Below are 25,839 nucleotides of genomic sequence, written 5' to 3'. Positions count from 1 at the left end.
AAAGTTCAAATCAAGTTTACCTATTGAATTAATTTTTGAAACTCCAAACTTATACAAAGATAAAACCATGTTGGTTTTTATTTTATCCTTTGTAAATCACGCTCCAAGAGTTAGAGCTGAGTGGAGAAGATAAGGAAGAGAGAGTAGGATATGTTTGAGATCTTTGTGGAGAGAAGCGATGGAAATGTCTCTTTATTCGTATTTTTATCTCGTACATATAGAGGAGTGTTTTAAGAATATGATTATGGAACCCTTTTTTAATGTCATTAAGGCTCTAATTGATTGTATATATTTTATGTCATTTGTTTTACAATTTGAATTTTAACATTATTGATAATTGGCTAATCGGTTGGCTTGAAGTCAATTGACTGAGGCGACCAACTAAGTGACATATGTGTTCTTTGGAGTACACGTTGGTCAGTTGAGGTGTTTGACCATATGGCGATCTTTCTCAGTCTCTTTGCATAGTCGACCAAAGCGGTCAGTTGTAAGGTGGTCATTTGGTTCGACTACGGGGTCGGTTGGTTGCATGTGATCGGTCGATTTTTTTTTAGTGAGCCATGAGTCATTTTTCGTTCGGCATGTGTCTTTTTTCGTTCGGCTTTAGTCTTACAGGGCTCGTGACTTGCCTACCTGGTTGGTTCGTTGCCTCAACAGAATCTCTCAATTTTGCTAGGACTTGAGCGGATTTTGTCGCAGCTCTCATGGGATATCCGGTGAGACTTGTTGTCGAGATGATTCACGCCTCACTTTTGGAAGGTCTTGTTGCTACCGAGTGGGGAACCATCTCCAGAGCTTGAACCTATCATAGGTTTGAAAATCTGGTTTCATGTTCGACCTTGAATCGTCGGTTGATTGCTTACTTTGAAAGGAGATCATTTCATCTTGGTCATTCGTTCTCTTTGAGATTACTGTTGGTATTTTTGATATATGCAAACCACTTTAAAAATAGTAAAATAATAAAAATAATTACAAAAAAAAAAGAAAATAGAACCACCTAAACTCTTAACATATGCTTATTTGAGTTTTTTTCTTTATATAAATTCATTCTTATTGGTAGGCTTGTAATTAATCTGATTTTGAGCAGATGTGGGGACGGCTTAAAATCTAATAGAAAAAAATTTATCCAACTTTTGGCTACTAGTTCGACTCGTTTACTTCGATCCGAGCCAAAATTCGAATAAATATTGGAGCAATTAACATTCTTCGAGCTAAATTTGCTAAATTCAAAGCCCTAACATCGCTAGAAATGTTAATGATCCGATTTCGAGCCGAGCTAGGGTCATCTCGAAAAAACTCTATCCAAAATTTTAGCTTATAGCTTGGCTCGTTTATTTAGATCCGAGCCGAATTTTAAATTAATTTTCGATCAAATAACGATTTTCAAGCTAAATTCAGATCCCTACTTATTAGTAACTAGAGCCAATATAATTTTATTTTTTATGTAGCTCCTAAGTGATCCAAAATTGAGCTTTAGTTTACTCATGTAATTAAACTGTTGCAACCTAATCCAATATGACCTATATAACATAATAAATGATATCAGGTTTAGTATGCAAGGAGAGTTCATCCAAAATCTATAATGAAAGAGATCTTCAATCATCCAAAATTCATAATACAAAGCCGCTACATCATCAAACTATAATAATAAAGCAGAAGTCATTATGCACCATGTATTCAAATACATAAGAATAATTCACATTCTAAATATTTAAATGAATTGACCATAGTTCTCTGACAACTTCTACAAAATATAATTAGTCTATAATTGCAAGTGTTTGGCTATATCAATGTAAAGGTACCTCTATCTAAGAGATTAAAAGCTTCATTCCATTGAAGCCTTATCATTTCTCACGAAGACAAACAACCCACTAGGTTATACAAAAAAATGGCACTATATTCAATGCAAAAATATAAAACAATATGCTTGCAAATAAGTAATAACTATTTTATTATGATAATAAAAAATGCTCTAAAAATAAAATTATCTATGTTTATACTCATATATAGGTATCATGCACAAAACATTGATCGCCGTCAAATTATCTCATTTTGGTATCTCGTGTTTTGGAAGGTATCGTGGTATCTAGTGGAGGTGTATATAGCTAATTTTATCATAAGAAGTGTCTTACTTCAATTATAATATACAAGTCAAACATTCTACTGAATTATGTTATAATATATGATATTTCGTAAGATTAATCATAGTGAGTTAAGTAAACTATTGTATAATATCAAATTAATAAGAATAGTAAAGTGGCCAGTTATATGAGATTCATCATCCTAACCCAAATTATAGGCACTTAAATCGTATAATATTTATATCTTATGTTTTTAATTTTGTATGGAGTTTGCATTAATAAATTATATTTAAATAAAAACTAGTCCGGTAACCCTCCTTTGCAAGTCATTATAAGTTTATTAACATAAAGCATAGTAGTAAGGTAAAGTTACATATACATATTTCAAGTTAAAAAAAACAATATCTTAATTAACATATATAAATGATAATATTCAAACTATAATAGACCTATAACCCATTTGTCTACAAATAGATGATCATTCTATGAAAAAAAAGGTTACATAATCCCTTCATTCAAATGTTTGTTATTTTATTCTCTTTTTCTTGTTTATTATTTGATATGGGTTCGGGTTGAATCTGAAAACCCAAACATGCTCAAATAAGCATAAAAGTTCGGGTCAGTTTTGGTTTAGAGTGGCAAGCTTGGGCTCGGGTCAGATTCGGGCCTTAGTTTTTAACCTGTTTATTATTTTGGTTAGGTTTAGGTTGATCATATTCGGGGTGGATCATTTTCGGGTCGGACTCAAACCCAACCCGCTGACCCGAATTGACACCTATGTCTGGCGGTGACTCGAGTCTAGCACTTTCAAATTATAATAATCATAGGAGAAATGGGGTTGTGTATATTAAAGTTGATAAAGTTCTTGTCCTTAAACCATTCATCATAAGTTGATGTGAGAGAGGTACTGTCATTATTTAGGGATTTGTAGTAGTTAATATTCAATCAAATTACATTCAAGAAATATATGATGGATTTTCATCACAATATTTTCAATATCATAATTTTTATGCTATTTTGAAAAAAAAAAATATATATATATATATATATATATATATTATTTTTTTATCATGCGTATCCCCAGCCCATCTTAGCCATCAAGAAGGGCATAATAACAAACATTTTTGGGGAATATTTTAACAAAAAATCATTTATAATTTTTTCTAGTTCAAAATGGTAATAACAGAAAATCATCAAAATAAAGTTTAAATAAAAAATAGAATTCTTCTTTTATTATTATTATTATTGTTATAAACGACTTAAATGTCTCCTTGGATTTGGCCGACTTTGTTGACTTGCTTTCTAATTTGCGGTCCTGCCCTAGGCGGCTGCAAGCTAACAAACGGATGGATGGCTATATATCTAGTGCAGAAAAATGCAATATCCTTAAACAGTATATATTTAAAAAAAATACGTATATTTTATATAATTTATATAATTCTCATAAAATTTATGCAACTAACATCTAAATTTTATTATTTATTTATATTTTATTTTATTATTACTAACTGAATAAAAAAATCATTCCTCTTTAAAATATAATATTAATGATATAATAAATCAAAAGATATCATTAGGAAGTCATTTCTCTTTAGAAAATAAAATTAATAATATTATAATTTGATATAAAAATCTAAATGTCATATAAATAAATATTAAATGTAAACACACAAAAATAGAGTTATATATGCATATATATAAAACAACAATGTATTGTAACACAAAAATTTTATAAATACGTGCTATTTGTAATAATTCTACAGTAGTCAAGGAGATAGGTCTTCTACAGGATCCCATTCTACTACAAAGTTCTTTAATAATACAAATACACAAATTAGTTTTCACAAACATACAAACTCACTTACCGCACATATGTGCGGTTTTGAACCTAAAACTTATTGGCCAAAAGAGAAAGTTCTCCTGTAAGTCAATATGACTTGCATCATTTTTTTTTCTTTTAAGAGTTTTTGAAGGCTATGTTTTTTTCGGGAATTTACATACATACTCACCCATTTCAATATATTTTTATCCAACTATGGCTTACGGCTCATGTAGCTCCAAATTCTGACCTTTGTAACTTACGAACATAATCACAACTCGCCACTATGACCTATGTAACCAACTAAGGCCTATGCGTGGCTCACAGTTCCTGCAGCTCCCTACCATGACCTCTGTGGCCAACTGACGCTCTCGAAACAACCATCTACGATATACATGCACTAAATAAATTAAACATACTTGTGTCGACTAGATCATAGACAAATAAGATGCAAATCTGACGCTATTTAAAGGTTAGCGTCAAATTTGTGTTTGGTTTTTGTCCTATTTTTTGTCGTTAAATTGAGGGCCGGGAATTTTTTTTTTTCCGTCTAATTTATGTCGAAATATTTCTACGCAAATAATTTGTGTCGGAGTTTTGAGTTGTATTAACATCGGATTTGTTTATACATAACGTGGGTCAAAATTTGAGTATGAATGATGAATATTAGCGTCAAATTACTGTCTCATTTGAGTTGGAATATATCGTAGAAAGAAGAAATATTATTGTTGATGTAACATCGCTTTTGCATCCAAAAACAGACACAAATCTTACGTAAAGCTGTAACATAGAAAAAAAATCAAGAATATCAATTACAATGTTTTCGTCCCTTTCTCTTTTTTATTTTTAAATGAGTCATCAATTTGTCCATATTCTTATACTTCCCTTTTCTCAATAAGTTACTCTTCCAAATCTTACTTGGGACAACAGTTAGTCAACGTTTGATGTGACCAAATCATCTAAGGTGACACTTTAATCTTGTATGCCAATGGAGCTACTCCAACCGTTTCGTGGATATACTCATTTCAAATTTTCTGTAAGTGTAAAGCCACTCATCCACCCTAACATAAGTCTAAATTAGCTTACTTTTGTGTTTCTTTTATAGGCTAACATTTTGCACCATAAAGCAATGTAGGCCTCACAGTTGTTTTATAAAATTTGTGTTAAAGTCTAAGTGGCATTTCAATCACACAATAGGTCTTATGAATTCCTTCGCTTCAACCATCCCACTTGAGTTTTACTAATACATTCCCATCTATATCACCAACATTTTCAACAGTAGACCCGACATATCTAAAATGTTCATTCCTTTTAATGATTTGATTATCTATTGTTATAACAACGCCACTTGATTAACTACCAATAAAATTGCATTTAATGTATTTTGTTTTAGATCTACACAAATGAAAGCATTTAAACTCTATGATTGACCTTCATAATTAAGTTTTTACTGAACACTCTCTAGTATTATCCACAAAAATGATATCATCAACAAAAAGCATACACCAATGTACATGCACTTGTAAATGTTCGATAATAACTTTATTACTAAAGCAAAAAAATAGGAACTTAAACTTAAAGCCAATCCCTAAATTACTTACCCTAAATTAGTTCTATATAGAGTTAATGTAGGATACATACCTTCCTCAATGTGTTCTAGTTGGAGTGGAGCAGAAGGATGAGAACTACGAGAGTTTCAATGGTCTCTGCAAGCCATTCATATGTTACCTTCCAAGCTAGCTCTAATGGTGATTGTATTGTGAAGGTTCTTTCAGGAAGGCAATGGATTTGTCAACAAACCCATGTTCTTTCAGGAAGGCAATGGATTTGTCAACAAACCCTTGAGGGAAGAGGGAAAGGGAAAGGGGAGAGGGAAGGGGAGTCTAAGATTCGTGTGCAAGACTTTCTGGCTAATGGGGAAATGAGCGGGAGGGGGAGACAAGCAGAGAGTAAATTAAATTTAGGCGTGCGAGATGAGTAAATTTGGTCATTTGTGTCAAATTTGCGTCAGTTTAATTCAACGCTAACTAGTAAAGCATTTGTGACGTTTTTTTTTCAACGCAAAGTTGACGCAAAATCCGTAGCAAATCCAAAAGAAGTTTTCTCGTTTTCGGAACACTTATACTGACAAATTGTCTGCCGTAAATCAGACGCTAATTTTGATGCAAATTTCATAAATTATTTTTTGTTGCTTAGCAGCCACAAATCCAATGCTAATAGTTGTGTCGGAAATATCTGATGCAAATATCAGACACTAATTCTTTCTACTACTATAGTTTTCAACTAAGATACTTATGACTAGCTGACACAATAACCAGCATATACAATATTCATGATTGACTATTGCCTTTATAATAATTAATAACGGTTCTTGTACTCTGATGTCAACATTATCACTAAGAATTACAACGAGATTACGACTAGTATTGATGAGCTATTGTTGTACATTAATGTTGTAATTTTATCTTTTCTAATTTAAAAACAGAGTGAACACATGTATTTACAATTACATAGTGAATTATTTCAATTGGGTTAGATCACCTAACCCCATGCTCTTTCCCCCTTTTCAAGATTATCCACATAAGAAAATCAAGATGTCTCATCTTGCTTAGATTTTAGTCCAACACTAAGATAATAATTTAAAATTTTAAAATAAATTTGTAATCATTGGCGTTAAAAAAAAATTATGCATTTCGGGTATTAACACCCATGGTGTCCGTTTCCTTAATTACTTGCAAAAAAAGGTTGGAAGATTTACATACCTACCACTCAATTCCTATGTATTCACATATTAACACCTAAACTTCAATTCTTACCTATATTGCACTTATCCATACATAAAAAATTATATGTTTCTTAAAAAAAAAAGGTGGCGTGATATGAAGGATTTGGATTGTATAAAGGTAAAAATTACAGTTTAGGTGTTAGACGTGCAAATACATAAGATTTAGGTGATATGTACTTAAATACTTAGTCAGATGATATTGGATTACTTATCTTTGGTTAACCTAATAAATCTTCAGTCCCATCTAATCTTCTAATAATTTTCCTTCGTCTTCATTTCGTTATCGTATTGCCACATGTTTAATGGTACACCTCAGAACTGCTTTGGAAAAGTAAAAAACAGGCACCTTTCGCAGACAATTAATGCTGCGTGTAGGAAATGCAACATAAATCGACCAAGTATTTTAATAATGCAAGACTAATATGTTTTCAGACTCAGGATTTCTTCCAATGAAGACAAATGAAAAGTATGCATATACACGAATAGTTTCATTATTAAACATAGCTCGTTCTAACACTGCTATTTCTGCACTTGTTACTGAAAGAAACTCCGTAATGGCTTTTATGCTGGTCGTCCATCTTAGATCTATGATCTCCTCTTTACTCCGCATAGTATTCTTCTCGGTTTTATTTTCTGCAAATGCTTCTCTTTCTGCCTCAGCTGATACCATTTACGTCGGGCAATCTCTCACTGGGAGCCAAACTATTATCTCCAAAGAAGGCAACTTTGTGCTTGGCTTCTTCTCTCCTGGTAAGACATCTAACTTCTACATCGGCATCTGGTACAAAAAGATCTCAAAGCAGACTGTGATTTGGGTAGCAAATAGAGAAAAGCCAGTGTATGATACTTCTTCCGCTGAGTTCAAATTATCTAATAATGGCCATCTTGCCCTACTCGACAATTTAAAAAACTTAATTTGGTCATCCAATTCAACACACCAAGCATCAAATTCTACAGCTGCGGCTCTGCTTGACAATGGAAATTTGGTATTAAGGGATCTTACAAATAACACTACTGGTGGTATAATTTGGCAGAGTTTTGATCACCCAACTGACACTTACGTGCCTGGAAGTTGGATTGGCATGAATAAAATAACAGGAGAATATCAAACACTCACTTCATGGAAAAATTCAGAAGATCCTTCTCCTGGATATTTTTCTGAAACAATAGATCCCAGTGGAACAAGCGAGTTTTTCCTTGAATGGAACAAATCTAAAAAATATTGGCGCAGTGGGCTTTGGAATGGAAATTACTTCACGGCTGTTCCAATACTTCCTGACATGAAGCCGCATACTATTGTCACCGTTATTTATGTTGATAACAAAGAGAGAAGATACACCAGCTGTTTTTATCGTGACCCATCCAGTTCTAAGATTACAAGACATGTGATGGATGTTAATGGGCAAATCAAGCAATTTGTGTGGGTGGACAATATTCAGGATTGGGTTCTGTTCTTTTCCAGACCAACTTTGAAATGTGATGTCTATTTTCTTTGTGGCCCTTTCGGAATATGTGATGAAAAAAGCTCTTTTGTTTGTAGCTGTGCTCATGGCTTCCAACCTGCATCTTTCAGAAACTGGGAATTGAATGATTGGAGCAGTGGCTGTGCAAGGAAGACCAAAATGCAATGCAGCGGCAACGTCACTGATGATAAAGTAGGATTTCTTAAAATGCCCAACATGTTTCTTCCTTCAAATCCTGTACATCTGACTGCCTACAACTTAGAAGATTGCAGGTCAGTTTGCTTAAGTGAGTGCTTGTGCACTGCTTATGCTTACAACGGCAGTGGCTGCTTAACCTGGAATGAAGACCTTCAAAATCTGCAACAGCTGTATGATGGTGATGAAAGTGCTCAGACATTATATGTGCGCCTTGCATCTTCTGACCTTCCAAGTTCAAGTGGTGATAATAAGAGGTCTGTGATTATAATATGTACAGCTATTCTAGCTGGAGTTGGAGCTATCCTGTGTGCTTTACTCTTACTTGCATTGAGATACCGAAGCAGAAGGTTTATTAGCATAAGGAAGACAACAGAAGGACCTTTGGTTCGATACACTTACGCGGAATTACAGTATATGACAAGGAATTTCTCAGATAAGTTGGGTGGTGGGGGATTTGGCACTGTTTTCAAAGGAACATTACCTAATTCGAACGCTCTAGCCGTGAAGAGACTCGAAGGAGTTCAACAGGGAGAGAAGCAATTCCGAACAGAAGTGAGCACACTTGGTTTTATTCAACACATCAATCTAATTAACCTTCGAGGTTTCTGCTCAGAAGGTACAAAGAGATTGCTTGTCTATGACTACATGCAAAATGGCTCCTTAGATTCTCACCTCTTCAAAGAAAACTGTAAGGTTTTAAGTTGGAGAGCAAGATACGAAATAATCAAAGGAATCGCAAGAGGACTGGCTTACCTCCATGAGAATTGCAGGGAATGTATTGTGCACTGTGATATAAAACCAGAAAACATACTGCTAGATGAGAATAACTGTCCTAAATTGGCAGATTTTGGTATGGCAAAACTAATAGGAAAGAATTTTAGCCGTGTCTTGACAACCATGAGAGGAACTGTAGGCTACCTTGCACCAGAATGGATCTCGGGCCTGCCAATCACACCTAAGGCTGATGTCTACAGTTTTGGAATGATGCTTTTTGAAATAATATCAGGTAGAAGAAACATAAATCATCAATTTGAGTTCGTATTTTTTCCAGCATGGGCAGCAACTAAAATATGGGAAGGGGAATTCCTTGTTCTATTAGATGAGAGATTGAAATGTGATGTTCTTATTGAGGAGCTGGTTACTGCATCTCGAATAGCTTCATGGTGTATTCAGGACGAATAGCTTCATGGTGTATTCAGAATAGCTTCATGGTGTATTCAGGACAGTGAGTCTCATAGGCCATCTATGGGGCAAATTGTTCAGATCTTGGAGAATCTTGCTGAGGTGAATGTTCCTCCAGTTCCAGGATCACTGCAAGTACTTACAGAAAATAAAGATTTAGAATCAGATGTTTACTATTCTGCAGTTTTGTCGTTGTCCTAAATGAAATATAGTTATCATGAACAACTGCTAAGTGTCCTTTAGTGTTAATGTGATGTTCATTGAGAGCTTAGATTTCATTTTTATTTTCACATTTCAGAGTTGGTTTGATGTACTTCCTATGTTCCTATATGCTGTATTATGTGCATTTATGTTCCACTTTCTATTGGCAATGATGTTTAATGATTTCAGTTATTGGTCCATTTCTTATCCTCAATACAATTGGGATTTTTTTAATTCTTTTATTATTTAGTTTTAGCTAGGAGCTAGAATCAAAACATTTTCAATTTGTTCTAATAGATACAGCCAAGTTGTCAAAATATTTTTAATGGATGCTTTAATGGAGCTAGCTAGCGGCTGTTTAATTCCCGACATTTTTATCAGATTCCTTCAATTTCGTCTTAGCAATAAGCTACGGCTTACAGATGGCTACTGCGGATCAGGGAAAGGAGGTATGGAGAATCCTCCTTAACCTCTCCGAAGAATGCCAATCCATGCTCCAGCTCAAGCGAATCCATGCCCGTCTCCTTCGCCACCACATCTCCAACCCCCTCATCATCTCCAAACTCCTCTTCTTCGCCGCCGTCTCTCCGCTCGGCAACCTCCACTACGCCACCCTCCTCTTTTCCCAACACCACCACCACCAAGACATCACTCTCTTCCACAGCAGCACCACGGCCGCCTTCTTTTACAACACTCTCATCCGAGGCTACGCCAACACCTCATCCCCATTCCTTTCCCTGCACCTTTTTATCGCCATGCGCCGCCGCTCGATTCCTCCCGACCACTTCACCTTCACATTCCTCCTGAAAGCTCAGGCGCGATCCTTATCTTCGTCTTCTAACTATGACGCTTCCATCCACGCGCAAGTCTTTAAGTTCGGTTGCTTGGGATCTCAGGGAACACATTTCCACGTCCACAATGCGCTCATCCATCTTTATGCTTCCCTAGCGCTGCCTGATTCCGCCCATCAGGTACTCGATGAAATGCCTGTGCCGCCGGATGCCGTCTCCTGGTCCGGTCTCGTCAATGCCCACCTCCGCGCGAATGATCCCGACGCCGCAAGGGCTGTTTTCGACGAAATGATCCCCGCGGTGCAGCTGGACGTGGTGTCGTGGACGGCCATGATCTCAGGTTGTCATGCATAAACAAAAAGTTCGTAACGTGGTGTCGTGGACGGCCATGATCTCAGGTTGTCAATAAACAAAAAGTTCGTAGTTTTATATTGTGTGAAATAATTTAAAATATTTCAAATATAACATTATTTTTACACGAAATTTCTTTTACATTCGGTTGTTTTTCAAAAAATCAATAGTCTAATGATAAGGATTCAGACCTATTGACACCCGGAGCTTTGCTCAGCTCGTTATCTAGTTAATTAGCTTGTTCAAATAGCTTGTTCAAAGCCATCTCAGGCTACGCGAGGGCAGGCCGCCCCCGAGACGCACTGCAGCTATTCGAGAAAATGCCAATGCCTCCAGACGAAGTGACAATGGTCTGCTTGGTCACAGCGTGTGGTGCTATAGGGGACCTTGAGGCCGGAGAAGAACTGCATAGGTACGTGGAGGCGAAGGGGCTTGGCTGGATGGTGGCCCTCCGCAATGCGCTGATCGACATGTACGGAAAGTGCGGGTGCCTGCTGCAGGCGCGGCAGGTGTTCGACGAAATGTGCGAGGAGAGGCGTAGTCTTGTTACGTGGAACTCCATGATTTGGGCTCACGCCACACATGGTGATGCTGATGCAGCCATCGCACTCTTCATGCGAATGTCATCCAGAGAAGGACCGAGGGTGCGGCCGGACGGAGTGACCAATCTGGCCGTGCTGAGCGCTTGTGCGCACGCCGGCCGGGTGGAAGAAGGCCGAAAGCTGTTTGCTGAAATGAGGAAGAGAGGTGAGAAGGTTGGCGTGGAGCATTACGGGTGCATGGTGGATATGCTTGGGCGGGCAGGGATGCTGACTGAAGCCTGGCATCTTGTGGAGGAAATGCCGTTTGAAAGCAACGATAAGGTGTGGGGTGCTCTCCTTGGCGGATGCAGGATTCATGGCGATGTGAAGATGGGGGAGAGGGCTGTGGCGAAGCTTATGAAGCTGAAACCCGAGGAGGGAGGGTATTATATCCTGCTCAGCGCCGTTTACGTGGAAGCTGGCCGACCTGTGGATGCCGCGATGATCAGGCGGTCTATGAATTTGAGGAAAGCTGCAAAGACTCCAGGGCTTAGCCACAGTTAATCAAGCATGTATTTTGATGACTTGGTAATGCAACCCCAACTGGTGTGAAGCTGTGAATGCCATTAATGTGAAGTGACTATAAGGTGGAAAGAGTAATCGAAAATTTGGGTGCTGCAACTCTCATCCACTACTGCTTATGAGGCATTCCCAAGCTTTGTTTTGTCTCCCTTTCAGACAATTAAGAAACCCAACGCCACTTTTTGAAAGAATATAAGACGAGCGCAAGTACTACTTGGCGAGGAATGTATATTTTAAAGGAAAATGTATAATAGAGGACGCGACGCACAGGTATGGGACTAACCTCCATTTCTTCTAAATATCCGTCCTTCCATAAAAATGTATATAATTTGTCATTCTTACAAGAACGTTACCATCTTATTTGTAGTCGCCCCAATCTTCATAAACAGAATTTGCCGAGTACTCCCCTAAGGGAGAGTCAGATTTTTTTTTTGGGCACATACTCTATATTTCAAAAACCTTCAACTTTTTCATATAGGTTTAAGATCAACATTTGATGCTTTTAAAATACTTTTGTTAGAAATTTATTATAATTAGTATAAATTATAAAAAATAATGTTACCTACAAATTTTTAACATGGCTTTATTTTTTGAAAATGATTGTGTGAACACATCTAGACATCAAAACGGTTGGAACAAACCTATTCACATTGAAATCAGACTTCATTTGACATTCGCCAATATGTCAAATAACCATTTTCATTTAAATGTTGATATTCATCCCTATATATATTAATGCTATATGATATTATGAAAACCTCTTTATGATTGGAATTGGAGCTTTTATTCTCTTTCAAAATTTTTAGCAAGTTTTGTGAATGGAATTTGAGCTTTTATTCTCTTTCAAAAAATTTGGCAAGTTTGTCTAATCCCAAAATATTTTAGACAACCCAAATTTTAAATAAAAGACAATACTTAGCATATATTTTACTTAGTTTTATTTACATTTCATCTAGAGGGATGAGAATGATACACATGGGTGAAACCATGCTATATCTTGGGTGGGCAATTTGCCTCCTTAAATTAACATATTTTAAATAAAATATTTTTTTTTTGGCAAATACTTAAAAAAAAATAGATATGGTGATTTTGCTCATCTTAAAAAATATGCTGGTTCAACCCGTGATAAAAGGGGCCTTCCCATCCTTTTTATTACTAGGCTTTTCCTTTGAGTGCTATTATTTTGATTGTAATGTGGCACCGCCACCTACCACATCTCTACCTACTGCTCACCTACCGGCCACCTACCGGCCACCTACCTCCCACCTACCGCTCACCTACCACTCTTTTGCTTCTATAAATATAGAGGGCTGGTTTTGGCTTAGGAGAGCAAAGGGAAGAGATCTTAAGCTATCACAAAGGGGGAGAGAATAACTAAAGAGCTAGAGAGGAGGAGAGCATCTTGAGGCATTGTATCGAGGTGTCACTTGAGAGGGAGACCATAGAAGGAAGATGATGACTCATCTCTATGTATAAACTATGTATTCTCCATTTCTTTTGCCTTAGTAAACTATTTCATTGATTCCCTCTCGTGGATGTAGATCCAGTTGGATCGAACCACATAAACGATCTGTATTTGATTGTGTTCTTTGCATTTCATTTTTATGTCAAGAAGTACATATCTCACAACAATTGACGTCGTTTGTGGGAAGATTCATACTTCTTGGCTAGAGGTCCGCGTTAAAGTGTTCGCGACCAGCGACGAAAAAGAGGAGTTCGACATTCACGAAAAGAGGAGGGGGGAACTGTGTCGCTTCGCGGCCGGCCAAATCACGACAGATTCGGTGAGCAGTGGAAGCTTTGATCGACTGGATTCACACCGCAGGTTTGTGTGGTTTGGCGAGACGGAGAAGGAACAGTCCGCGAGCGAGGGGCGAAAATTTGGGACAGGGCTGCTAGCAGAGGATTTCAGAGCAGGAGTTCGGCGAAAATTTGCGACAGGGCTGCTAGCAGAGGATAGCCTAGTGAAGCGAATTAATGAACTCGCTTATGAATTCTTCCGATTATCTATGGAGATGCGAAGGTTGATCCAGAAGCTCAAAACGAGAAGCTCTACAACCACACCGGTGCTCCATAATTAGAGTACTGGACATTCAAATTTTCGACGCCATTTTTTTGATCCACAAGCAAATTTGGAATCGGAGAGTGATGCCTATGTGAGGGGCACTTTTGATATGTTTGAATATGAGGAAGAAGAGGAAAATCTGGGCAACATCTCGGCTTATAGGCAAAATGTACCTCGCAATTGGAGTTGCGGTGAGTTATGTGTGAAACTTGTTATTCCTTTCTTTGATGGCCACTTGCACATTGTAAGAATATAATTTCCCAATGTGTTGTACAAGCACTACAACTTAAAACTAAAAAACATTCCTAACCGTTTAAAAATAGTTGATTTAAGAAAAGAATCGACATAGTCGGGTCTGAAATGTGCGTGTCAATTTTTCTACTGTAAAACATTTTATTTGTGAAGTACTTTGTGATTTCGTGGACATGGTGATTCTCATCTTATACTCGGCAAACCTTGACAATTCGATATGGGAGCAATTCATGATTGTCAGTTGAATATTTATTCATTTGACTGAAGAGAAAATAATTAAAGCTGCTGTCAACTTCTAATTCCATAAAATCTTCCAACAGCAATTAAGCTTTATCTACATTTTCAGGTCCAACACTTCTGAAAGATTTCCGAGAAACTTCCATTCGCTTGGGTATGGTGATGGTAGAAATCAATATAGGCTCAGCTTTAAACAACATCTCAGCTGAAGTACAACAGTTGGTATGCACGACCCGACTCGGTGCTTAGATGAATTAAGGCGGGAATTGCACTCGGGCGGTATTAACATTTCATTTTACTTTTCTTAAAATTTCAAAAACTTTCACATTATATTAAGAGTCACCAATTCCTAAGTACAATAAAATTTAAACATCAAGTAACAACATTATAATCGGAAGACATATATCTCAAACCAACATATAAAGTGTCTTTATACAGAAGTAAACAATAAAAAAAACTAAAATCACATTATAAACTAATATCTATCTTCAATAGTGGTTTTTCCTCTTGTAAATCAAGTTTCTCCTATCAGACATAATCACTAAGATTTTACTTCTCCTGAAAGAAAACATTAATTAAAACAACAAATATGACTTAGTGAAAATTATGATCTAATATGCATTATGATACTTACAGTAAGTATGACTTATCAACTTAGGACGTTATGACTTAGTGAAAATTATGATCTAATATGCATTAAATTATGATACTTACAGTAAATATGACTTATCAACTTAGGACGAACACCGGAAAGAAATCTTATCGGACATGGAGCTGAGACGATTTGAAAAACAATCTTCCTTAAAGGAAATTCTTATGTATACATAACAAAACGTGATTTCGTCACCAATATGTAAAAAATGTTTAATTAATGATATTTTATCTTTATTAATTTTATGCTTACGGTTCACAGGTCTTTCCAACACTTGGGGAACTCGACCGGATTGGACAAGTGACGGTTTGATATTTAAAAAAAAAAATTAAAAATGAGTTGGACAACCATTACTGTTAGATGATGATAACAAATTAAAAGAATAAAGAAACAAAGCACGATAAGAACAAAATAATAATTTTATTCATTCCAATCAAAAAGTTATAAGACACTTCCCATCGACAAATTTACTAGGTACGCATTTTACATCTTTTAACCATGACAATAGCTTTAGAAGAGCAAAGGCTCTACATGGATCGTCAGAAGCTCGACTTTTTCAAACATTATTATCCAAGCAAAAACATTGGCAACCATTGTTGGGAAGACGGGAAGGAAGTTCGGTCATCACGACCAGCGAGGGAAGAACACTACAAGTTCATCTCTCTAGGTAACGCGTCGTTGAGCGGACGTGATCCTCCTTGGGAATATGCTAAACCCATCTTCGCCCACGGACCATCACATTTGCTATGAAGGGCGACCCACGACCGAAAATCTTGCGGGAATTCAACTGGCTTTTCCTCTCCAAGAACTTTGGCTTCTTTTCGAGTTCTCATCATTTGACCTCATTCCAACCGCTTTTGCATCCATGAGCTTCCCCAGTACGAATCGGAAGCAGAATGCAACCGGAGCAAAAAAGGTTGGGGCCCCTCGCCCATCTCCTGCTCTCTTCTAAACTTCTCTGGTAATGAGGAGCAGTTGGAGACAGAGAGAGGAGAAAGCCATTGTTGTCGGAGGTGTCATGCCCTACTTTTGGTCCATTTGAGTCCAGGGACCCAGAAACCTCCGAACATCTGGTTGCCACGGTCGAACAAATGTATTGACATCCAAGGAAAGTGGTATCACCTTCACCATTTCTCGAAGCCCACTACATCCATCTATGGGAAGGATTTCGTGTCTGGTGTCCACCTCTGTTCGGGTAACGTTCGACATCCAACTCGGTGAATATCCCTTGCTTTGACACATGACTCGAAGCAAAAAGAAACTAAAGAAGCGTGGGCCTTAGAGATCCATCAACATCCGTTAAAGGAAGATTGTCTCCGCTCCCGACCGAACAGAAGTAGGCTAATCTCGCCAAATTTTCACAAATCCAGTACACATTATGGGAAGGTAAGGACATGGAGAGTTTATTTCCCCTTTAAATAGGAGGGAGAATCAACAACTTTAAATGGGACCCGCTCACTGAAGTTCTTGAGGAGGGTCCACTTAATGATAACAACTCAACAGATAGAAGTGGTGATGATTTCCTGGTAAAGAAAAGAAATGCCACATTCAAGCAGACTTTTAAGACACCCCTTACCAGAAGAAGCATTAACTCCTTGTGCCCATTCCCGATACTCAGAGAACTGAGCCCGACCAGGTATGTCTCAAACCTTGCCCGATAAGCTTGGAAAACTTATGGTGGGTGCACCCTAAATGCGAGCGGCCTGAGATCTCAAGACGTTCACAAAGTCAAACAAATCGCTCGGCTTAGACACCCCCGAAAGAACCAATCGGTCGGGGCGCTCGAGGAGTTCTATCCAGCTCTCTAGCAACGAGATCCGTGAAAGAGACTCTGGTTCCCTCGAAAGTCCTAAATGGACACCTCCTTCGGGTGACAACAACTTTAATACACTACTGCACGGTTGGGAATCAACTAACACATTGTGTCGAGAGATTCAATCGGCATGTAACACCAAGTCTAGGCTGATCAGTATTCAAACATGAATTCTTAATCGTGGCTAATTGATCGACCCATATTCATCGCAGAGGACGAAATCTACATTCGACCCGGCGCCTCGACTGACCAATCAATCTCTCGATCGCCACTCAACCGGTTACTTTGCTCGGCTAAATTCAAGCTAGCCGACCGACCTATTATTGTCATTTTAAAATTCAAATTGTAATATGACATTCTATAAAATTCATATGATTAATAAGAATATTCACACTATTAATAATATTTTTCATAATCATTAACTCAATTTTGTCTTTGTACAAAACACACATCTATAAATAAGGGAGAAAAATATGTATAAATGAACTTTTCACAGACTCTCTCAACAGGCAACCCGTGACGAGCTATACGTTATCTTTTTCTTCTCTTCTCTTTCACTCCATCCCAAACTCTCGGGGCGTGTACACAAAAGACAATTTAGGATCCAACACCGAGATAATAAATTTCAATATAGATTACTTGGCATTTTTTTGTGATGCATCAGTTAAGATAATTTGGTTCATTATATAATTAATTACATTATAGATCATTTAAAGTCCAATCTAACTAATCAAACAGAATAATGCCATTTTATGAAGGGAGACTTTTTCGATCTGGTTGATTTGTTATTGGCTCCTAATGAATAAATAAAATATAAAATTTTAATGTAATATTATTTATTTAAAAATTTTCATATATATTAATTAATTAGTAGATAAATAGAATGTTTCTATTGTATTTGACCTATATATATATATATATTTATTTATTTGTTTGAAGCCATTATATTTGAAAATTAAAATAAATATTTATGAATGAGTCCGAGTATGAGCTGAATTTAAACAAATTAAACTTCAAATGAGCTCAACACAAACACAATACCACATTTATCTTTTATAAATTGATTTACTCATCAAATCTAAGCACATTAAAATTCCCTTAAAGTAGCTCATTTATAAAAATAATAAAGAAATGCAAAAAAAAGAAAAAGAGCTCCTTAAGAGCAGAGGACATGAGCATTTCTCGTAAAGCATAGTCGGAGAAACCCTAGGAAAAAAGGATCAGATTCCAGCGGCATGCAACACCATCAGAGTCCCTCCGAAGCCGACCGCCCCGCACCGACCTCGCCGGGGGGGGGGGCCCCAGCCGCTGCAGCGCAGACGATTCAACCATCATCACCGCGACTCTTCTTCTCGTCCGCGGCAGCGGCGAACCCCACCGCTACCTCCCATCGTCGGATTGCGATCGCTGTAGATCTGAGCGACGAAAGCGCCCACGCTGTGAAGTGGGCTGTTCAGAACTACCTTCGTCCTGGTGATGCCGTCATCCTCCTTCATGTTCGCTCAACTTCCGTTCTCTATGGTGCTGACTGGGGATCCATAGACCTCTCCGTTTCGGAGACCGCTGCTGCCACTGAAGACGTTGATTCCGAGCAGTCGCAGCAGAAACTTGAGGAAGATTTTGACGCCTTCACTATCACCAAGGCACAGCATCTCGCCCAGCCGCTTGTTGAGTCTCATATCCCCTTCAAAATCCACATTGTAAAGGATCATGACATGAAGGAGAGGCTCTGCCTCGAGGTAGAGAGGCTCGGGCTCAGTGCTGTTATTATGGGCAGCCGGGGATTCGGGGCGTCTAAGAGGAGCGGTAAAGGGAGGCTTGGTAGTGCCAGCGATAGGCTTGGTAGTGTCAGCGATTATTGTGTTCACCACTGTGTTTGCCCTGTGGTGGTAGTGCGGTACCCTGACGAAGCTGCAGGGGGGCTGACCGAGGATGCGATCGCTTCGAACGCTAGAACTGCTGCTGTTATTAACAAGGACCCGGAGCTACACCCTGTGCCGGAGGAGGAGGAGTTTCATGATGCTTCGGAAGCACATAAAGGTTTGTTTATTCTTTTATTTTTCTAGGGCACCTACTTTTGCGAAACTGAGTGGTATTGCTCCTTGGAATTAATGTTTAAGTAATTTAGGCCTAGGATTTAGGTTTTATAATAGTGGTCTTCAACCATAAGGCTTATGCTTTCAATTGGGTTCGATATCTTATCGTTAAAACTTGGGCCTCCGATCTTGCAGCACATCTTAACAAGCGGAATTTGAGCTGACGTTTTAATTAAGTTTTATGAGGGATTAAGTTTGCAGCCTTTGTTTTGCCTTCCAATGCTTGAGCAAAAGTTCACAGACTGACTGGTGATTATTTGCCCATACCTCTTTTGGAAGCTCTTGGTGCATGACTCTTGACGCAGTAAAAGGATTCCAGTTTAATGGTTTGATAGTGGATATGAGAGAAACCTAACACTGAGAATAATGATTGAATATACCTATCAGTTTTTTAAAGATGGCCTTATGGTAAGTTGGATTGCCAGTTACGTTCATCATACAATTCCGTGCTTTTGATTTACAGGCTCTTATTACGTTGTTGTTTGACACCAATTTTGGTTTTGATGGAACTCATTAACAATCATCTTTGTGCTTTGGAGGTGTGGATGCTCGAAATATGAAATATCTTATAATCATGCAAATAATTTACACACATTCTGCGTATGTATGGTACAATTTTGTTGAGCAAATGAAAGAGCTTTTCAATTGACTTTATGTTGTGCTTGGGTCTTGAGAAATTGTGTAATATTTTTATTTGTTTGGTAGTTCTGTGAGTCACTGTGGATGTTAATTCCTTTTATGAGTTGCTAGTTGGAATCCACAAGATTAGACCATTATGTTTATTTTAAATTTGTTCTTTTCTAAATCACATTTAATTTTATAGTTATTTGATAATCTTTTTGAAATTGTAGTACTATGATAGGGGCATTGAATAATTTCCATGTATGATTTTTTGCATGTTTCAGCTCTTATCAATGCTACATCTTAACAAAAGTAATGACATATTGTGCATTTTTATGGACGCTTAATCTGTTCACGTTTTTTTTTCATATTTTCTTTGTATGGTTTTGACTTCTAGATTTAGGATTGGGTATTTATAATGGAATAATGCCTACATTGATATTTAAAAATAAACTTATAAATGTGAAATCAGGCTTGATTGTTTGTTTCGTTTTGAGTGTTCGGTGATAAAAATATCTTTAATAAAATAGTTGGGTGTGCCATGAGTTAAAATTCTAAGATGGATGGGTGGTAGAGTTTGAAAAGATAGATTGAGTGATTGTTTTTTGATAGTTATAATGTGAGGAGAATCTATTGAAGATAAGTAGCTGAAAAGTAGACTTCGAGAGCACTTGACCACGACAGTGTTTGAGGGTTTAGTTTTCAACCGTAAGGTCCTGAGTTTGAATCATAAAGGGCTCACTTTTCTTGAAAAAAATAAACAAAAGTAGACTTCGATAAGCATAAAATGAAAGACAAAAAGTAGATAAAAAAATTACTATTTAAGGATTAGAAAGGAGAAGTGAATCATATGTAACATCGATAGAATTATTATCGAAAAATTTGTGTAGCATAGGCTTAAGAAATCATGCAATACATTGACTAAAGAAATGTGGAATGAGGATCCACAAAGCCAACTTTAAATGTTTGGAATAAGACTAATATTTATGTTGATTGTGGTTTCTTTAAAGAAATATTTAGCCAATGTTGTATATTAAGTGTATTGAGTTTGTGAAAACTGAAATATTTAAATGGAAAATAGGATTCATTTGAATGATTAAAAATAAGGACTATACAAATGGGGATGGATTCATGAGTATTTTATTTAGGCTATTTTTATTCTTACTTTTTTTAATTCTTTTATAAAATATCTGACATTTCAATGTTATTTTTGAGATTAGAATTTTGTCTGGTTAACTACTCATAAAAGTTTGTTTAAAGTGTTGCAAGATATACACCAGTTGATATAGTATATATATATAAATCAAATAGGAAAACAATCGACGAAATAAAAAAATAGAATGAGAAAAAATATATATAAATCAAATAGGAAAACAATCGACGAAACAAAAAAATAGAATGAGAAAAATCACACCAAAAAATAACACACAGATTTACGTGGTTCAACAAATTGTTTGCATTCATGAAGTTGCAGAGGATTTTATTAGAGGAATTTACACCAGTCGATCACCTCGACTTACAAGAGGATTCTCTCACTTCATTGCTTTTTATTCTTCTCTCTCTGTTCTTCTCTCTCTACACCAAGATACACCGAAGAAATTATACTCGGAGATACACCGAAAAAGATAAACTTACAAGAGAAATAAACCAAATTTATCTTCTGCCATAAGCAACCAAGAAGAAGCTAAGGGAGAACAATATTTTACTTCTTCTTTCTTCTTCCTTCACCGCAAGGAATTACTTATTGCACTTCTCTTACTCTATTCCGAGGAAACCCGAAGAACTCTTCCTTTATCCATAGGAAGCTCGAAGAAGAACTCAAAATTGTTACTTAGAAACTTTATTCTCTTGTGTTTGCAACTTAAATGAGACGGGAAGTGGTAATGGTTTGCGATAGTAGGGAGGCGTGACTCTTCGTGAATCGGGACCAGGGAGCAACAAGAACAGGTATCGCAATAGTGGAGCGGCAGCAATCACGATGATTTGCGATCAGGCCCGACGGGCGGGAGCGGGATCACAATTGGAATCTAGCTTTAGCGCTTAACAATCTCTCACTTGGAGACCGATACACATGCTACAACGTCTTCTTCTTCAAACTGATATCCTCCACTGGCGGTGTCGCCCTTTTCTTCCACCATGAATCTTTCATCTCTGCAACTCAAAGCCTCTGTCTTCACTCCAGAAGACCAACTAAAACTGTGCACAACTTCAGTTTCTCAAGAGTAAAGCCATCAACCAACATATTAACAGGTTCAACATAGATTTGCACCTCCAAGTTATTTCCTAGATTACTCGTCTCCGTTTATAACTCTCACTGCATCAGCAATATCTTGTCTTTGCTTAAAGCCTTTTCCAACAAGTCTAGCATTGTACCTCTTACTGCCATCAAACTCAATCTTCACCTGGTACACACATTTGTTGTGTAATGTCTTCTTCCCTTGAGGAAATTCTGCCAGCTCCCACTTGTTTGAATTTTCATCTTGCAAGATTTTTTCATTGTTCTGTGGTTCTTCACCATCTGTCTGTGAAATAATAGGAATGGGTGCCCTTGACCCAGTCTTCTCTTCACTTCCATCATCAACAAAATTATGAACTGCCGACAGTAGTGCATCATCTACTTTTTCAAATACCACATTTGCACTATCATTCTTCATCTTCTTGGGATTCCTGCAGTTCCTCTTTATGTAGTCAGCCTTGCCATAATTCCAGCAGGTTGTCTGCTGACCAGACTTTGATTTTAATCTTTCTTTATTTGAGTTCCTGTTCTGACATTTCCCCTGAAATTTACATTCAGTGCGGAATTTCAAACTTGAGATCTCGCCAGAATCTTTCTTGCGCACTTCCTCAGTCAAAATCAAATCACGAATATCATCACATTTTAGTTTAGATTTACGTGCAGAACTGCTGACTGCCATCCTCATGGCTTCCCAACTATTTGAAAATGATGCCAACAAAATCAATGCATGTTTCTCATCATTAAAATCAATTTCAACTGACGATAATTGATTTGTGTTAGTATTGAAATCATTCAGGTGTTGAACAATAAAAACACCTTCCGTCATCTTCAAGTTGAATAATTTTTTCATTAAGTTCACATTGTTATTCTCTGATAATTTTTCATACATACCTAATAATGCTCCCATGAGATCTGTAGTCGTCATCTCCTTGACGAAGTTGTGTGCAACGAACCTTGATATGGTCAATTGAATAACCTCTAAAATTTGTCGATCCAACAAATTTCATTCAATCATATCTATCATTTCAAGTCAAAATTTCTCAATCTCTGAAACATTCACTTCATCTGCAACCATCATTCTTCTTTAAATTCGAACTTAGCTCTGATACCAGTTGTTGTGAAATTTATATACTAGACAAGTTGTTGTGGTATATAGAAATAAAATCAAACAGGAGAACAATCGACGAAAAGAAAAATAGAAAGAAAAAATTTCACTCCAGAGAACAGTAACACCACAGCGGAACACACAGATTTATGTGGTTCGACAAATTACCTACGTCCACGAAGTTGCAGAGGATTTTACTATTTAAGAAATTTACACTAGTCGATCACCTCGACTTACAAAAGGAATCTCTTACTTCGTTGTTCTCTTTTCTTCTGTCTCTGTTCTTCTCTCTCTACACCGAGATACACCAAAGAAACTCTTCACCGAGATACACCGAAGAAGATAAATCTATAAGAGAAATAAATCTAATTTATCTTCTGCCACAAGCTACGGGAGATACACCAAAGAAACTCTTCACCGAGATACACCGAAGAAGATAAATCTATAAGAGAAATAAATCTAATTTATCTTCTGCCACAATCTACGAAGAAGAAGTCAAGAGAGAATCTTCTTCTTCTTTCTTCTTCCTTCACTGCAAGGAACTACTTCTTGCACTTCTATTCCTCTATCCCGAGGAAACCCAAAAAAACTCTTCATCTATCCCGATGAAGCCCAAATAAGAACTCAAAATCTTGACTTAGAAACTTTCTTCTCTTCTATTCGCAACTTAGAGGAGACAGGAGGCGACTTAGAAACTTTCTTCTCTTCTGTTCGCAACTTAGAGGAGACAGGAGGTGGCGACAGATGGGAGGCGGCGACAGCAGGGAGGCGCGACTCTTCGCGAATCGGGACTAGGGAGCGGCGGGAACAAGTATCGCGATAGTGGAGCGGGAACAATCGCGATGATTCACGATCGGGCGCGACAGGCGGGAGCGGGATCGGGATCGGGATCGGGCTCCAACGCTTAACATAAAGTTGATGGCATTAAGGGAAGATAAAAATGACACTTCGAGAAATTATTAAATCAATCATGAAATAAATTAATTTCGAAGGTTATGATGAACGATATAATAACGTATATTATTGATTAATACAAACAAAGTGTTGGTAATTGTGAAGAATGCTTTAGATACAAATTAGATGACTATTGAGTTTATTTATGGGTAATATTGTTGTACTTAAGTTTAGGGGAAATAAGTTTTTGTGAGAGTGATGGAATATATGCGTAGAAAAATTATGTTATTTTGAGAGAATTAAAAATTTTTTTTGGCAGGAAGATTTACTGTGAGAGCTATTTTTGTGTTATGTCAATGTGAAAGTTTAAATGACGGAGAAGATCTTCATGATTTTTATTGATCTTGAGGAGACGTATGATCATGTGCTAAATGAATTGATAGTTTCTATTAAGATAGAAGTATTTGTTAAAGGCATGTCAATTTTTCTTAAAGATATGGCATCTTCATGATAGGGAATTGATTAGTGTTAGAATAGTTGCGAGGTGGACTAAAATTTCAAGTATAGTTGGTTTAATTTAAGAATCAAAATTGATTCATGTTTTTTCGTATTGGTTTTGGAGTTATTTACAATGTTTATTAATAGTCAAGTGCTTTAGTGTTTTTTTTTAGATGACATGGTTGTAGCTAGTGATAAATCCATTGAAATAAGTGAAAACATGAAACAATGGCGAAAATATTCAAAAGAAAGAATTAGAATTAGTAGAATAAAAGACTGACTATATTAAATGTAATTTTCGTTGGTGTGATGTTAATGGTTATCAATATTTTTTTTAAGAAAACAAGTGATACATATATGCGATAAGTTAATGGATTAAAAATTCATTTGTTGGCGCCTTGAAACGAGACAGTCTAAAAAATGCCGCAAGGTTTATGCTTGATTAGAGCTAATGAAGCTTACTTCTTTTTCCAAGCTTTATGCCTTGAGTCGTTCGTGTAGCCACCTTGAGCAATTTATTTTTAAAAAAACTGTTACATTATATGATAATATAATATTACTGTATATTATATCAAAGCATCCTAAATCCTAGATACTCATGGTGGGGCATTATTTATTCGGATTACATTCTTCTCGTTTTCTATTGATTGTGCAAGATGAGCTATAAGAGTAACCATATTCTCAGCCATAGCCGCAACACTCACCCTTCATTTTGATCATGTGAAAGCCATAGTAGTAGAGGAAGGGATCACATCGATCCTCATTTGCGGGTTTTTCGTTCTAATTGTTCGAGAGCTAGAGAGCCATGTTTATCCAAACCACACAAGAGCAGATGACATAGGCTTTCATGTTGATCCCAATAGCAGGATTGTGTTCTGCCGCCTGTTCATGGATAAACAAAAGTATGGATTTTGTGACAGTGATAGAATCATATTTATTTTTTGTTAATTTTAGTGTTTTGATTGTTCAAAAGAAACCATATTTAACAAAAATCATATTGATTGATTAATTAAATATAATTTCATGAGTTTTTATTTTTATTTATTCATGTATTTTTGTTTTGAGGCTTGCGCCTCTCATCTCTAAGGTAAAATGCCTCAATTCTCAATTTCAACTTTTAAACATTGGATAGGTTTAAGTGGTCTGGATCTATTATATGGAAGAATAGAGATAGATGCACGTATAATTTTTTTTTTGTTTTCAAGCTGGATTGTTAAAATAGGCAAGTGATTCTGGAGTATTATGTAGTAAAAATATTTTATTGTAGTCTTAAATGTTAATTTTATAAAATTGTAATATTCTTTGCTATTTGTATAGACCTAAGTGTTAGGCAGTAAAAAGGCCGTTGACATTTAATTTGAGCATTAAAGAGATGATAATGTTAAAATAGATGTGT

At 36.8% G+C, this 25,839-nt stretch overlaps 3 protein-coding genes across 4 annotated transcripts; all 3 read left to right on the top strand.

Moving 5' to 3' along the window:
* Window positions 1-7,115: 7,115 nt before the first annotated feature.
* On the top strand, window positions 7,116-9,897 carry LOC110022689 (G-type lectin S-receptor-like serine/threonine-protein kinase At2g19130). The gene is made up of 2 exons (XM_020721764.1): window positions 7,116-9,509; window positions 9,558-9,897. The coding sequence occupies exons 1-2, from the start codon at window positions 7,135-7,137 to the stop codon at window positions 9,727-9,729; spliced, it is 2,547 nt and encodes an 848-aa protein (XP_020577423.1). The 5' UTR covers window positions 7,116-7,134; the 3' UTR covers window positions 9,730-9,897.
* A 169-nt stretch (window positions 9,898-10,066) lies between these two features.
* LOC110022690 (pentatricopeptide repeat-containing protein At5g56310-like) lies at window positions 10,067-12,406 on the top strand. Of its 2 annotated transcripts, none has more exons than XM_020721766.1 (2): window positions 10,067-10,860; window positions 11,142-12,406. In XM_020721766.1, exons 1-2 carry the CDS (start codon window positions 10,152-10,154, stop codon window positions 11,954-11,956), a joined length of 1,524 nt encoding a protein of 507 aa, XP_020577425.1. In that variant the 5' UTR covers window positions 10,067-10,151; the 3' UTR covers window positions 11,957-12,406. The 2 variants fall into 2 exon arrangements, with proteins under 2 accessions (XP_020577425.1, XP_020577424.1); XM_020721765.1 differs by having other exon boundaries at window positions 11,133-12,406.
* A 5,716-nt stretch (window positions 12,407-18,122) lies between these two features.
* Window positions 18,123-19,074, top strand: LOC110022693 (universal stress protein PHOS32-like). Its single transcript, XM_020721769.1, has one exon. It carries the CDS (start codon window positions 18,229-18,231, stop codon window positions 19,057-19,059), a length of 831 nt encoding a protein of 276 aa, XP_020577428.1. The 5' UTR covers window positions 18,123-18,228; the 3' UTR covers window positions 19,060-19,074.
* The last annotated feature ends 6,765 nt before the right edge of the window (window positions 19,075-25,839 follow it).

Source organism: Phalaenopsis equestris, unplaced genomic scaffold (assembly GCF_001263595.1).
Source record: "Phalaenopsis equestris unplaced genomic scaffold, ASM126359v1 Scaffold000202, whole genome shotgun sequence".
Classification (NCBI taxonomy): Eukaryota; Viridiplantae; Streptophyta; class Magnoliopsida; order Asparagales; family Orchidaceae; genus Phalaenopsis; species Phalaenopsis equestris.
The sequence above is the reverse complement of the archived record's forward strand: the minus strand, read 5'-3'. Positions and strand labels throughout refer to the sequence as shown.